Below are 16,039 nucleotides of genomic sequence, written 5' to 3' on the forward strand. Positions count from 1 at the left end.
GGTTCTAATAGCTAAAGATAAAAGTAGTATTATTATCATTTTAATCATAAACATTTATTTATTTATTTATTTATTTGGGTTTTACGGCGCACCAACACAGTATAGGTTATATGGCGCAAAACAGGACTACAAATTTTGGTTTCACATCTCATTTACATCGAAATAAAAACATAAGGTATGGAAAAGCGTTCGCGAAGTCAGTTATTACACTTGCAATTAATTACAGACAAATACATTTGTAAGCGCACCATGAAATGAAGATTAGACTTCTCGGACTGTAACATATTTTCCCCTTGAACAAGGACTTAAATGAGGTCATTGCCTTGAATAACGTCCATAATACACCACTTAGCGCAGATTTATTTTTGTAATCTTTAATCCTTCAAATGAGGGGTGGGGGGGGGGAGAGAGAGAGAGAGAGGGCAAATGAACAAGTAAACCTAGCATTACTACGATACAGATCGGTAATATCACACCAGGCCAGTGTTCTCCACGGTAGAGAGACAATGGTAGCTTACTCCAAACCACTGGACTCTCCTGCTGTTATTGGGTTTACATTCTTTTATGTGGATTCAGATAAACCTAAAGCTACATTCTTAATGTTAATTAATTATATTATTAATTATTAATTATAGTTATATAAGTAAATATTATGAAAATACTAAAATGAATTAAAACACAGGTTAACAATATGTACTAGCAAGGTACTTTGTTCCAGCAGATGCCAACACATATATATCATTGGCGTAAGAGCGATTTTAAAGTTGTTGGGTGGGGTGGGGGGAAGCAAATGTGGATGGAAGGGTAATTTGCCCTTCCAAATTTTCCCTGAAAAAAAGAAAAGAAAAGAAAACAAGAAATATCTTTAAAAATGATGGTCGGCGAATTGTAATAAGGAAAGAAGTTTATGAATTTTTCATCTAACATTCATCTTTCATCTAACATTTTTCAAATTGCAAAACTAAATACCACACTTTAACAATTTAAATGGTTCTCTTTTAATTTTTCGCAAAAGTTTCGTAGGGTTGCAATTTTTGTTTCGTTTATCCTTAGACGAATAATTACAGCAGTAGTTTGATGAAGATTCATGAAGCAGTTTATGAGAAGAGGTCATTAAACGTGTTTATATTTTTAGCTAAATTGGTCCCTATCCCCATTTGTAACAAAATAGCAGGAGACCTTACGATATTGTTACACATCGAGTTTGATAAAAATCCATTATATTTTAGTGGTTAATGCGAAGAAAGGCATATCTACTTTTAGCTATAGTGGTCCATAATAGGGCCCAAGTTCCTATATAAATAAATTTGGAAGAGGACCTTATTATGATGCTCCAGACCAAGTATGACAAAGATCCACCAAGCTGTTCATGAGACGCTGTATAAAGGCATTTCTAGTTTTAGCTCTAGCAGCCCCTAAAAGGGGTCAAATGTCCCAGCTGAACAAAGTCGGCTGCGGGCCTAATAAAGATGCTACAAATCAAGTTTGATTAGAATACATGAGAAAAAATCAATTAAAGGATTTTTTTATATATTATTTTTATTTATTTCTGAAATAGGCCAACTGATCCCGCTTCAACAAATGCATATTCGCTATTCGTGAATCTTTGGACAATGACGTCACACCTATAAAAAGTGAAGGTCAAGCAAAACATACAATTGTAATTATTTCAATATTTCATATATAAACTGTATGCAACGTACCTTCATTTCAGTGTAATGAGATTCAGTCATTATATAGCATATATATAATGAAACAGATTTCAACTGAGTTCAATATTTGCATACCATACTAAAGAAAAATCTTCATATATAACAGATCAGTTAAATAATTTGTAACAAATATATCAAAGCAAACAAGTACTCATTTTAATATGCAAACTGAATAAATCACAAAAGCAAGAAACCTTTTCATATACAGACGATAACAAGGAAAATCTTTTAAAAAGCACTTCTCTACATAAAAGACTCTTATCACATCCTTATTCATGTGATACGCAGACCGTATTCAGCTCTTTCTTTAATTTGATATATGTTGGTATTTGAACAGGTTTTTATCATATTTATTAAACTTACTTATTATTTTGAGATATATCAATATTCTTGCTAAATATACTGAGCCGAAGTTAATTTAAAACTGTGAGTAGCGTCGTTTAGGATAAACGCTTTGTCTACATTTCACTCAGCGTAGCACAATCAACAGAGTGAAAGAAATTGACACTCTTGTCCAATCAGGCAGAGTGTTGCATAAATCTTCCATTTTGATAAATTATCTATGATGCGTTATCAAGTAGTTTGATTGGCAAACTGATGTCACGTGGCATAGGTAAACGAAAACGAATTTAGACGGCGTCGCCGAAAAAAAACGCTTTCCCCATATTGACAGTAGAATTCACATCGATTCCTTAGCAGTGCATCTACATGCTCTCGAAAATTGGCTTTTTTCCTTTATTTACTATTACCTCTAAGAAAAATATTTTTTTTGGGGATCAAGAGTGGCGGAAGAGGTGGGGTGTTGGGGGGGGGGGGGGGGGGCAAACATATGCCCCACTACCCTTAAACTGGAGGGGCTAAACGTAATATTCTTTTTATCCCATGTAAGCTTTTCCTGTTGAAACATCAAAATTTCTTCTTTCTTTACCTATTATAGACCAAGTAAATTCTACCAACGTCCCCTATAAACAAACGACGCCAGTCTACATAAATGTAGTTTGCAATACGTCTTTTACAGCACGAGGGTCATCTTACACCCTGGGCTGTAGGATGTATTTTTCCAGCACCGGTAAAAATACAGGAAATCCCCGTCTGGTATGCAAGAACAAAGCTTTATCACACTAGTGTATTATCTGTAATGGTTTTATTTCACTCCCACGACGCCAAACATGTGATAAGTTAGATTATATCATGCCTAAAGTGTCTGCAATCTCCTTCACTATGGAACGACTATACTTATTAGACCTTTTCCTGCTTCCTGCATTGACTTGTATTAATTTGCTGTATTGCATCTTTCATTGCCTTTTATGACAGACTCCTTCAAACCGAGTTTGCTTTTATTTTACTTTGCTGCATTTTATGTTGCAAAAAAAAAGCATATTCTTATCGATTCTATTAGTTGAGAGGATCACTGGCATGACAAAGAATGGTTTCAACTGCGGAATCTTTCAAAATACAACCACATACACTTGGAGTTCGGGTCCCACTTCCCTGTTATGAATTCAACATGTTTTAAAAATTTCCATATAATTTAATGCATTGATAGTTAATGGATTTTTTAAAAACATGTTAAACTTATAATTAATGATCGACAAGACATGGGCTAAGTTTGCTTTAAAAGGCTAATAATACTAGCTGGCATTTTGCTGGTCCGGAGAGGGAACGGTGTCCTGTAACATCCAAGTGCATGCTGAGATATTTTTGTGCAGTTCGCATGGCAGCTGTCGTTACAGAGTCATTCAGTATATAAATGCATGAACAAGATTTGTAATAAGGCCATATTTAAAAAAAAAAAAGTCAGAAAATCATCTGTTATCAAATAATATTCCGCAGACCCAGATAATGCTCACATTTAAGTATAGGCCTTTAATTAATATAGGCATATATATTTCCATTTTTAAAACTTTAAAGTATATATCATGACAACACTATGATTTAACGAAACGATTTTTGTTTTAACGAAACGATTTTTGTTTAAATAACTCTCAACATTTCTGGGCCAATTTTTCATTTCCGTTTCAAGCACATTGAATATTTGCGGTTGCTGACCGTTCATATACCGCGCCACGTGCTTTTTTCCAATTTACGGGCACTTGTCAATGTTTACAGAGGGCGCTACACGGAAGCGTAATGTACACTGTACATCAATGATCAGCCAGTTGTTACGATCATGGCGAAAGGCCATGGACTGGACTTAAAAACCGGGAGTTTATTATGGATTTTAATTGTGATTTTAGGAAAATCAAACTGCAAATCATCGCATACGTGTAAGTGTTTATCCATGTTGTAAATGTCAAATTTCCGGCGCGTTTTTACACTGATTTCATTGAATGAAGTTTTTGTTTACATTGACACCAACTGACACAGAAATTTGCCCAAGAATTCGTTTTATCTGTTGTATTGTTCTGGAAACGATGTCTTTGTCTGAAGAACTTGCATTATAAACTACGCTCTTAAACAACTGAATTCCTTTTGACAGCATTTTGCGACTTAAATTCCGTTTTTAAATCTCCTTCCGTACTGTAAGTTCACACGTTTTCGTCGCTGTACTGATTTCGTTGAATGATTCATCATTAACTTTAGTTAGAAAAATGGAAATCTCAATTCCTGTGTATTATTTAAAAGGAACAAAAGCAAAATTTAGAATGAATTGGAATTATTTTAGGAAAGTGATTTAAAATTTAAAAGTGATTACAAGAAAATAATATTATAAAACTTTAGAACTAGATGATGGATCAAACCATCAGTTGTGGGGACACTGAAAATTAAGCAGTATTTTACAGACAGCAACCCAGTGTACTCGTTAGCAAAATAATGTTGAATTGTTCTAAGGACACAGTTACTTCTTATTATGATAGGGCACATATTGTCATCAAATGTCATATTTACATTTTGTACAATGTAGATACAACAAAATGTTGATGCCAGATATTCTATGTCCTGTTTTATCAGGGTAGTGGTATCAATTAATGTGTCCCTGCAGGCCAATCCGATCTTTGTTTTTATCCAATGTACAAACAATAAACTAATCCCGGAGCTATTGAAATGACTGAGTGGCGTGTCAATGTGGGACTAATATCTATTGAACTGTGACACCTGTGATCCAAATATCAATATTTTGCAGTTATCCTTGTGCACAAATTTCCCAGTTTTTTTTATGTTTAATAAAGTCAATTAGCTTTATATAATGATTTATTGGTTAATTTGATAATTGAATAACATTATGAGGCAAATTTTGCAGGCTTTTTATCAGTCTTAACAAATGAATGCATTAGAAATATTGTCAATTTGATGATTAGTAAGTTATTGATTTATATCAATAGTATTTATAGTGGTTAGACTTTTATGAAAACAAGCCAGGTAATTTATCATTGTACCCCTTTAATTTTGGAATTGAAAAGTACTTAAGTACTGCTTTGGAATAAAAAGAAACCCAAATAATTCTTGGAGAATAAGACAGGTAAAGAAGCCAATAAAATATATCATCAGATTTCATACTTTTGAATTTCTCATCAAGTTTGTATTAAGACCTTTTGATGATGATGTTACTCTGGTTAAATTAACATCTGGTTTGAGTCCCAAACATACAGCAATAGATTAACTGAGTTTCTAATCATCCCATCGAGTTGTGGTAAATAATATTATTACAACAAATAATGTATTTTAAGGTTGTTTTTACTGTATTGATCTGAAAATGCATGAAAATCATTTTGAAACAGCCATTTGAAACAAACATCACTAAGTGTTTTTTTGTTGTTGTCTTCTGAAATTTGGAATACATGTTGTATGTTCTAAGTCATCTTGGAATATTGAGGGATTTTATGGTGCACCAATTTAGTTTAATTGACTTATCAGAAGTTATCTGTCTATCTTCTGCCCAGTCTATTTAATAAGGTAATAAACATGTAGACATTATCTCAATTGGTCATAATTGGCAATAATATTAAGGTTATTGGTGTCATTTATGGCCACCCTCAGGTGATTTAAGGTCAGCCATTGTAACCTTACCTTCAAAATAAAACATTGCCGGTTTTGGCTATTTTGTGACCACTTCAGTTCAAATTTTAAAGTAAATATTACACTCTTGAACCTGTTTAAGGGGGCATACCTTCAGGTGGACATCACAAAATCAAAAATTTATCAGGTAGCAACACAGTCTTTGAAATAAAACAAAATAGAAGTCTATGAAAGTATGATATATTAAGGTCTGAATTTAAGGACAGCTATTGAAAATGACCACATCACTTTCTTACTTTGTCACATGTATACTTTAAATACAAAATGTACCTTTCCTAAACATTTGAAAATTTACGTAATAAAAACAGAATGGTGCCCAGAATTCATCAAGACTACTTCTACTTTTTATTTATATAAAATCAAACAAAATGTTAGTATTTTATGAATAGAAAAATTGACATAATACTATCAGTCTTGAGGCAAGCCCCTTTAAAATACCAGAATATGTCCGGAGAAAAAAGAAATCAGTTAGAAATTTACATTTTCATCAGCAATTGTTGCAACATCATCAAGAAGTTTCAAGTTCTATTATGCAGATAATAATTGATGCAATGGGAGAATCACAGAGATACTTCTTCTTTTGATCTTTCATGTTCAAAAAATAATTGAAAGCTTGCTCTACTGTAGCTTTTGTCAATAATGTACAAGGTTAATGGGCAGATTAATTAAAATGATGAGCAAATGCTCTGAGCTTCAACGACCCTGTGTTTCCTGTATGAATGATATATTAGGAGCTTTAATAAAACATCAAACAGATAGTTACCACAGAATGGTTGTAGAAAATAGCATTAATCAAGGCTGCAGATTGTGCAGATTTTCAGAATTGGACCATCTGACTTTGCAAGTATGTGTTGGCCTAGGTGCGTAAATGTATGAGAGGTAAAGTCCTTCTTTTGCACTTTTTTTCTTTAACCGTTAGCCTGCTGGTGGCAGGTGATTCTGCCTTTGCGACCAGTGCAGACCAAGATCAGCCTGCATGGATCTGCACTGTTCGCTGCTGCAATGTTCGCTATTCAGTTAGTAAATTTTCAGTGAACACCCCTTCAAATAGTAAATGGTCTCGGCCAATTAAATGATGGACCAGTCCTTTTTAGAAATTTAGCAGGGTAAAGGTTAATAATGTGGGAAAAAACATTTCAGGGAAAGTCAAGACTATCTAGGTAGGAGATCTGATCACCATATCTTTTCCATAATGTTTTGATGTCATATTCTGATGTCATAGTGTGTGAATGTTATTTTTTAATTTACAATATTTTCAAATAATTACTGTAGGCAAGAACAATGATCTAATATGTCTGAGTAAAGCAGGTGTTTTCCCAGCCCTTGGGACAGTGTGGATTAAAACCTCTCTAGGTCTGAGTTTTCCATTCCAGCTGTCCCTTGGGTTTTGGGAAAACCATGTCTTACACAGATAGTCATGTAAGATCCATATAATCTTTAATTGATAATCTTATCCGAAATATCATTGGAAGACAGATGATAAAGAGGCAAAGACTTAAACACATACAGGTGAGATGATAATAAGAATCTGCAAAGTATGAGAAATATCTTAGTCTTGTGGCTAAGGATAAGCTGTACATGGGTTTACAGGTTTAAGTAGCAAATTAGTTTGAATGTCTTTGTTAGGTTAAAATTGCAGAATTCCGAATTTAGTTTGGTGACATCCCACTGTAGGAAGACCCCCAGGTGCCCTTCTGGTCATTATTTCAGGCATAGGCAGACACCTGGGTAACAGTAACCACCGACCTTCTGTAAGCGCGCTGGATGGTTTCCTAATATGAAAGAATTGCACACACCAATCAAGACTTCAAACCTGCAGTTGGGAGAGGCAAATGTTTTCTAAGCCAGCAACCTTAACCACTGGGCCACAGAGGGCCTGCAGCATTTTGAATTTCTGAACCACAGCAGTTCACATTATGCCTACCTGTATAAGTATAAAATCTCAGCGTCTCTAATCTTTTGTGATGGGGATTTATCTACCTATGATTTCAGATATGAATGGCCTGGGGACTTCTTTTCTGATCAGATGCATCCTGTAAACCCTTTGCATGTTTTATGATGTAATAATTGTTTGTTATTGTATACAGATATTGCTAAGTGGGAAACTGTCAATTTGAAGTGTTATGTAAACTTCTGATATTATCAAGTTTTAAAATTGACTTACCATTGAGATAAACGCAATTAAGGAAGCTGATAAAGAGAGGAACAACATGGCTAAAGAAATGATGCTATGTCTGATAAAATATGAGTCATAGAATGAGTTACAAATCAATTACAAATTGAATTTGAAAATGTTCTGGAGAAAACATTGTGGCGAAAGAAAGTTGAAAATTGCTTTGTATGGAAATTCATGAAGGCAAACTTTTTTGTCTGTTTGCCGTCCCTCAACAAATTTATTTTTGAAACAGTGTCTGAGCAAATTTTAGAGCTTTATAAAAAAATTTTGTTTTGTGGATACATGGATACTGAAACGAAACCAAATTGAACAAATTAGGGTGTACTACTGTTGTCAAGGGTTTCATGCATATAAAAGCCATGAAAAAAAAGATGTACATGTATGCATCAGGTCTATTATGAAAGAAATTTGGCAGAAATGTTTCATGTAAAAAAATTGCACCAGTTGGAGTTGTGAAACTCTTGAGGGCGATATTTATAAGGTCATCATGATCCTCTTGTTTAATATGTCTATCATATTCTAAGATCTCTTATGGAAATTTAATATGTTCTTAATCTACTATTGTTATAATGTGTAGCTGGCCTTTTGTGTATCATAAAAGGTTGCTCTGAAAATCAAAATGCCAGTAAATGCTGGTAGAACATAGTAAACCATTGTCATTATGTTGTGCATAATTTATCAACATTCTTCACAATCCGTCAACCAGCAGACTGGTTCCATTTTTCAAATACAGAAGTTAACAGATTTACTAGCACAGACTGGTAATTTCTCAAACTCAAAAGTTAAAACTTTAATGCAGCTTTATTTCATCCTTATACAGATTTTGCAAGAAAATCTGATTATTTCCCAGTTTTTCCATTTAATGTATTTAATGGTATTTTTCACTTGCATTCAAAATGTAAAAGTCAAAAATGTCCCTTTATACATCTTTCCATGGTTTTATTAGCCTCAACAAAGGTTGTGAGTCTGATCCCCAGATTTGGGGGTGGGGGTGGGGTGGGGGGGGTCTGCACATGTTATATTTGTGGGGAAGTTGTGAGTTTGGTCCCCAGATAAAGAGAAATTTTCTGCACTGTTGGTACATGTAGTTGTACTGTAGTTGTGAGTTTCTAGCAAAAAACATGTAAATCAAGATGCAGAATTGTGGTTAATGAGAGACTACCTTGCATTACTGAAAAACAGTATGGCAGTGGTATTTAAGGTTTGAAAGTGGGATTTTAACCAATCATCTTTGACATGGACTATTGATAAATGCTACTAGCATGACTAGTCTAATTTTAGCAATTTGGAATGATCAGGATTGTGTGGTGTTTGGCTTTCTATTTAGCATTGTGTACACAATATGGAACTTGTTATAACTTTTTCATTCAATAATTCCCTGACCTTATTGCTAATTAATCCCTGGTTTATCTCTGTTGTTTGGTAGACTAGAGATTGTTTTTGCCGTGGGGAAAACAGTCTGATTTGTTTCATCAAAGAAAACAGACTGGAAACTGGAAATTAGTTTAATTCCTGTCATTTCTGACAGATTTTCTTGATATAGTCTAAGAGAAAATCCCTAAATTATTAATACTGAACTGTAGTGTAAATTGAAAAATCCATTTGTAATTTTCCTATAGTCAAGTATAACATATCGGGTCACATGCAGCTAGGTTTGAACTTAAACCTGAGGCCTTAGACTTTTGTTTCGATGCTTTACTGACTGAGCTGAGCTACCAGGCAGCAACTTACAAATTTTCTGTGACACATTACGGTAACTGCTCCCCCCCCCCCCCCCCCCCACACACACACACCACCACCACATTCCAGTACCATCAATACCATGTGAAAAATACTGCTTGAATTTCCAGTGGAACAGAAGACATGGTGGACATGATCGTGGAACAGTACAGTTTGGTCTTATGTTTGGGGCAGCATGCTAAAGGGGCCTGCCTGTTACATATTTTTGATCTAGTTTTAAAATAAAGTTTTGTTCAGTGACTGTTTGTTTGAGTGAGTTGGGTTTTATGGCGAATCGACACAAAATGGTCGCATATCGAACGTCAAAGTTTGTCAGCAATGAAAAATGTAGTAGCTGATCACATAAATGGTCTTGTTGATGCTGTGATTGAACAGTACGTCACTGTTACAAAAGGGAAAATTATTTCCAAAAGAAAAATGCCTCTTGAAATTAATTTATTTAAGACACCTCAGAATAAAATATGCAAGGATACAGCATTGGAAGTATAAAAGCCACAGTTGACAATAGTGAAATTATCAGTGAAATTCCATTTGTAAAATTATTTCTTGCTTGTGCATGCTTTTGTTGCAGAAGTTTATTACAAGATAAAGATATTAAAAGGTTCAAGGAACATTTATTGTACTTCCTTGCTTGAAATCATAAAAGAACACTTATTTCTGCGATTAAACCCATAAACTGCAACATGCACGGACGTTTATAGCCATCCAGCAGCCTGGTGAATGCATGAAACATGACGCTAATGGCAGAAACTTGCTGCCATTGGCGTGTTTCCTGGACGGAACATGAGTACGCTGTTGTCGGAACAAGGTATCAGGTGTCACGGAGTCACACTAAAAACTATGACTGCAGAGTCGTAAAAGTGGTTTCGGAATAAATTGCATTCCAGATAAGGGTTCTTTTCCAAGGATTTTATGTAGAAATAGGGAGCATTTCAGTATAATTAGAATTTTTTTTTAATTCTCCGTGATATTTGTAGTATTTCTGTACTAGCAGAGCTTCATATTGTTCAGCCTTTAATACAGATTGCAGAATATTCTATTTAAGTATAGTATAGATTTTGAAAAATCATATAGGACAGGAAGAAAGTCTGCCATTGCTCTTGTTTATCAAATATGAAAACTGTGTCTTTTAAAAAGCTGCTTTTCATATTACTACAGGGTGTCTTGACTTCAGCTGGCACTTGCCGCAGTACTGTAAATTTGAATCTGGTGTGTGCACATTTTTCATTCATTTTGTTGTTTGGTAGGTAACTAATTCCATCTTGTCTGAAAGTGGATAGGGGGAGGAAGGAGATGGGTCGTAGGTATGGGAGTGGGCCTTGGGTCTTTATCATCGGCCACAGTAATCATATCATCATGGGCTTAACTAAGGTATGATTTAATTTTTAGCTCATCTGATTTTTTGAAAAAAAAATGATGAGTTATTGTCATCACTTGAGCGGTTGTTGGCGTCGGCGTCAGCGTCGGCGTCGGCGTTGCCTGGTTAAGTTTTATGTTTAGGTCAGCTTTTCTCCTAAACTATCAAAGCTATTGCTTTGAAACTTGGAATACTTGTTCACCATCATAAGCTGACCCTGTATAGCAAGAAACATAATTCCATCTTGCTTTTTGCAAGATTTATGGCCCCTTTTGTACTTAGAAAATATCAGATTTCTTGGTTAAGTTTTATGTTTAGGTCAACTTTTCTCCTAAACTATCAAAGCTTTTGCTTTGAAACTTGGAATACTTGTTCACCATCATAAGCAGACCCTGTACATCAAGAAACATAACTCCATCTTGCTTTTTGCAAGAATTATTGCCCCTTTTGGACTTAGAAAATCAGTTTTCTTGGTTAAGTTTTATGTTTAGGTCAGCTTTTATCCTAGACTATCAAAGCTATTCCTTTAAAACTTGCAACACTTGTTCACCATCATAAGCTGACCCTGTACAGCAAGAAACATAACTCCATCCTGCTTTTTGCAAGATTTATGGCCCCTTTTGGACTTAGAAAATATCAGATTTCTTGGTTAAGTTTTATGTTTAGGTTAACTTTTTCTCTTAAACTATCAAAGCTATTGCTTTAAAACTTGCAACTCTTGTTCACTATCATAAGCTGACCCTGTACAGCAAGCAACATAACTCCATCCTGCTTTTTGCAATAATTATTGCCCCTTTTGGACTTAGAAAAATCATTTTCTTGGTTGAATATTATGTTTAAGTCAACTTTTCTCATAAACTATCAAAGCTATTGCTTTAAAACTTGCAACAGTTTTTCACCATCATAAGTGGACACTGTACATCAAGAAACATAACTCTATCCTGCTTTTTGCAAGAGTGATGGCCCTTTTTAGACTTAGAAAATCATGGGTAGGACAATATTTCTATTATACAAAAAAAATCAGATGAGCGTCAGCACCCGCAAGGCGGTGCTCTTGTTTTTTACATAATTCCACTTTAATATAGTGTACTATTATATAAAGACGGTATTTGAAAGAGAACTGAAGCAATACACTATTAAAACTGCCCCTATCTAGTTGTGAGGTTTCCATGATGAAACCAATATATCAATTTCAGTGTAGAAAAATAGGAAATGTTTTCTTCATCAAGATTAATACCAAATGTCAGTTTTCTTCATTGCTTTCCAATAGCATTACCCACATTATACCATCGGAAAAGACCAGCAGAGATAATCATTGTACATACAAGTTACATTGAGGTATTAAAGAGAATCTTTAGATTATTTTTGCTTTGTGGCTGGTTAGTTGTTTCCTTTATCTCAACAAGCTCCAGCTTTTCATTAGTCGTGTATTGAATATAATTTAGCTGAAAGCAACCTCAAATGGAAGTGCAGGGACCGATGTGTGTGAGGGGGTGGGGGTGGGAGAGGAGGGGATCTCTTAGCTAGGTGTAAATAGTCAACAATTCTGATGAATTTCAAACCAAACTTTTCTGTTACCGGTATTAGGGGTCCACAACTATACAAAATGATACACCAGGTACCACTGCGTGGAGCAGGATTTTAAAAATGATTTTCCTTTAAACAAGTACATGTATTTGGTTAGAAACATCATCTGCCATTCTGGTGTAAAGGATTCAATTTTTTGTAAGTAATGGTAGCAAACAACCCAAGGGGATGGACACTTCTGGGGTATTACAAGGATTTCTGTTCAAACAACTTCTGGAATTCATCCAGATTTGGTTTGAAGTTGCCTCTAGACGTATTGCTGCAATAATGAATTACTTTGAACCCCCTTGTGGACAACATTTCTTTGCCTGTCTCTTGAATAGATATTTAGGTATTACTTTTATTGGTCTAATCATCTGCCTAATCATCCAAGCCCATTTTATTTTTACCTTATTTAGATGGCTTCTGTCAAAACCAGGAAGCAGATCGCACCCAGGGGATGCTTAAAAGAAATCACTTGAAATTATTATACAGTTTTTACAGACTGATTCAGTTGTATTCAGAGAAGTGAAATTACTTCTGTTCCTATATTTGTGGTAATTAAGATGATTTTTGCTAAGCTTAATGAAAAGTGTAACAGTTAATGGTGGTTGAATAATCATCTTTGCTAGTGTAGAAAATGAATATTAAGTGTCCCCTATCCAATTTTAAATGTAGTAATATGTTACATTTCATAGTGTTTATGTTTTATAAAACATCATTGTGTCATTTTGTAATTATCTTTAGCGCTTAAGGATGACAGAAAACGATATATGGGAGTCCTCGGGAGATAGCTTTTACTATGAGGGACTGTATATTGTTATTTTTTTCTCTTTAATGTCCCCATAAACAAAGAAAAAAATGCCAAAATAATTTGACTGCTGGTTAAAGTCATGAATATAAATAACACACCCAAAAACAGTCCATGATCCAAGGTTGCTCAGAATCCTCTCTTGTCATTGGTCTATTCAAATATTGATCTGTAAATCAGCCAATGAGAAAAGACCAGTGTCCAAGCATTGTGAGCATCAGTTTTTAATTGACCAATGGCAGAGATGCATTTTATTGGTTTCTATCACCTGTTTTATAACTTTGGCTGGAGTTTCCATAATTATGTTTATATAAAACTGCTTTTAGCAGATTGAGCCCCATACACCTATTCTTTATTCTAGGTTATAGGTAAAAAAATCTTAAAAGAAAAAAGCAAGATAAACAAAATGCCAAGCATGCTGAAACTAATTCTCATCAGTTTTGATCATTATCTCTAGAGTTTCAACCCATTTCCTGCACTTTTTCTCAGGTGTATGTGCATCAAAGTCGTTCAAAGGATTGAGTTCGATTTACATGTTTTGGCATTTGCGACTAATGAGCCATGGCCCTGTAATGCTTTCTGGTTTATGTTAAATTGCCTGACAGATTTGAAATATTAGAATAATAATGGGGGAAGTGCATGCACATGTGTGTGCATTTGCATTGTGAAGGCATTTGTTTTTGAGGATGATTTCACCCATTTTTCTCAGGTATCTTTGAATGAGAAGAAATGAGCACCTGTGATACGTATATGGCAGTCTGAGGAATGACAATTTTGTGTCTGAGCCCATGGGATGACCTTGATTTGACATATGGGTGTTTTATGTATGAAATTTTCTTCTGTGTTCAGTAAACTGGTTACAGGTGCAAAAAGGTCTATTGTCATGGTCAGTATCAGCTTGGAGTTGCCTGTGTTGCTGTCAGCCAGCTGTGAAGGGTTGAGTCCAGTAGCATTCGAGGTCAAAGTACAGGCCTAAACTGATACTTCTTCTCTTCAGCTTGCAATATTAAACTTTTTTTCTAGATTAAAGCTGCAAGGAATGCTTAACTGTGCACAGTAGCTTTTGAATGCTAGCACATGTTGAATATTTCAAGCTATGTTATAACTGCAATGTTTTTTCGGCAAAAAAATTATTACTTCTGTATAAAATATATATTTTAATTGTTGTATGTTACATTTCAGCAATTGTTAGTAAAAAAATAAACCAAAAAAGTCAACCTAATTTTTTATCAATTTGACCAAATTCAAGTATGTAGAATTCTTGTAATTATAATAACTAAAAACATTTTTTGGGCTCCTCCTTTGTCATTTTGTAGGGCTTTATCTCGAGCGATAATCAGTAACTGTCAGAAATGTGGGCACCCAGTGGTAACTTTGTAAATTGTTTTTGAGATCGCTATCAGTACAAAACATGAATTGATGACCCTGAATGGATGACTGTGAGCTGGTCCACAGATGATCTGCACAATTTTGGGACAAAATTGGCGATTTATTACTCTGTGTATATTTTGAGTTTTTGCTATTTTACTGCTCTTCCTTGTTTATAGGAGGTTGCATGGTGAAAACATACAGGTAAAATGCAAATTAAATTCAACTTCCCTGTTAGTTTAAGGTCACGGTTGTAAAATATGATATGCAGTATGATCTTGAGGTTATTTATGTTGGTGGTCGCCATTCAGATTATTTGCAATTTTGTTGTTGTTGTTGTTGTTTTTTTTATGCCCCCGAAGATGGGCATGTTAAAATGGCACTGTCCGTCCATCTGTCTGTGTAAATTCTTGTCGGGGCTTTATAACTCTGCCATCCATAAAGGGATTTTGAAATAACTTGGCATAAATGTTCACCATAATGAGAGGGTGTGCCGTGCGCAAGACCCAGACCCCTAGCTCCAAGGTCAAGGTCACACTTAGAAGTCAAAGGTTAACAGGGTCTGTTTCTTGTCCGGTCCATAACTCTGCCATTGATGCAGAGATTTTGAAATTACTTGGCATAAATGTTCCCCATAATGAGACGACTTGTCATGCGCAAGATCCAGACCCCTGGCTCTAAGGTCAAGGTCACACTTAGAGGTTAAAGGTTAACATGGTCTGTTTCTGGTCTGGTCTAATAACTCTGCCAATGATGAAGGGATTTTAAAATTACTTGGCATAAATGTGCCTTATATTGAGATGACATGTTGTGTGCAAGACCCAGATCCCTAGCTCTAAGGTCAAGGTCACACTTAAAAGTCAAAGGTGTGTTTCTTGTCAGGTCCATAACTCTGCCATTTATCAAGGGATTTGAAAATAATTTGACACAAATGTTGACCATTTTGAGAAATTGTGGAACCATGATTGGTAGAGTGAAAGAGTTATCTTAATTTTTGAAAGTTTGTTTTTGAATTCAGTGGAAATCAATGTTACCGGTAGTTTTAATGATTTCCGAATTTAAGACAACGGGTGTTGTTTTTAAAAATTTATACTTTTTTGGGCGAGTTAAATCTGCCTCAGTACAAACATGATCATTTACGGAGTTTGAAGAATCAGTCAGACCTGAATGCAAAAAGCCGAACTTAGTGTATGCAGAGAATAGTACTGCAAGGGAGTCTACTCTATCAGCCAGATAGTGTTGATCAGGTTTGATATAGTATAAACTGTTAGTTGAATGCAAAACTGTTGCAA

At 34.9% G+C, this 16,039-nt stretch overlaps 1 protein-coding gene across 1 annotated transcript in view; it reads left to right on the forward strand.

Moving 5' to 3' along the window:
* The first annotated feature begins 3,825 nt into the window (after positions 1 to 3,825).
* The window catches only part of LOC123548847 (uncharacterized), a 116,390-nt gene continuing 104,176 nt past the window's right edge, over positions 3,826 to 16,039 (forward strand). Inside the window, exon 1 of the mRNA XM_045336431.2 lies at positions 3,826 to 3,979. Within this exon, the coding sequence (XP_045192366.1) occupies positions 3,883 to 3,979 (97 nt within the window). The 5' untranslated portion in view covers positions 3,826 to 3,882. The remainder of the gene's footprint in view (positions 3,980 to 16,039) is intronic.

The sequence above is a fragment of the Mercenaria mercenaria genome, chromosome 6, assembly GCF_021730395.1.
Source record: "Mercenaria mercenaria strain notata chromosome 6, MADL_Memer_1, whole genome shotgun sequence".
Classification (NCBI taxonomy): Eukaryota; Metazoa; Mollusca; class Bivalvia; order Venerida; family Veneridae; genus Mercenaria; species Mercenaria mercenaria.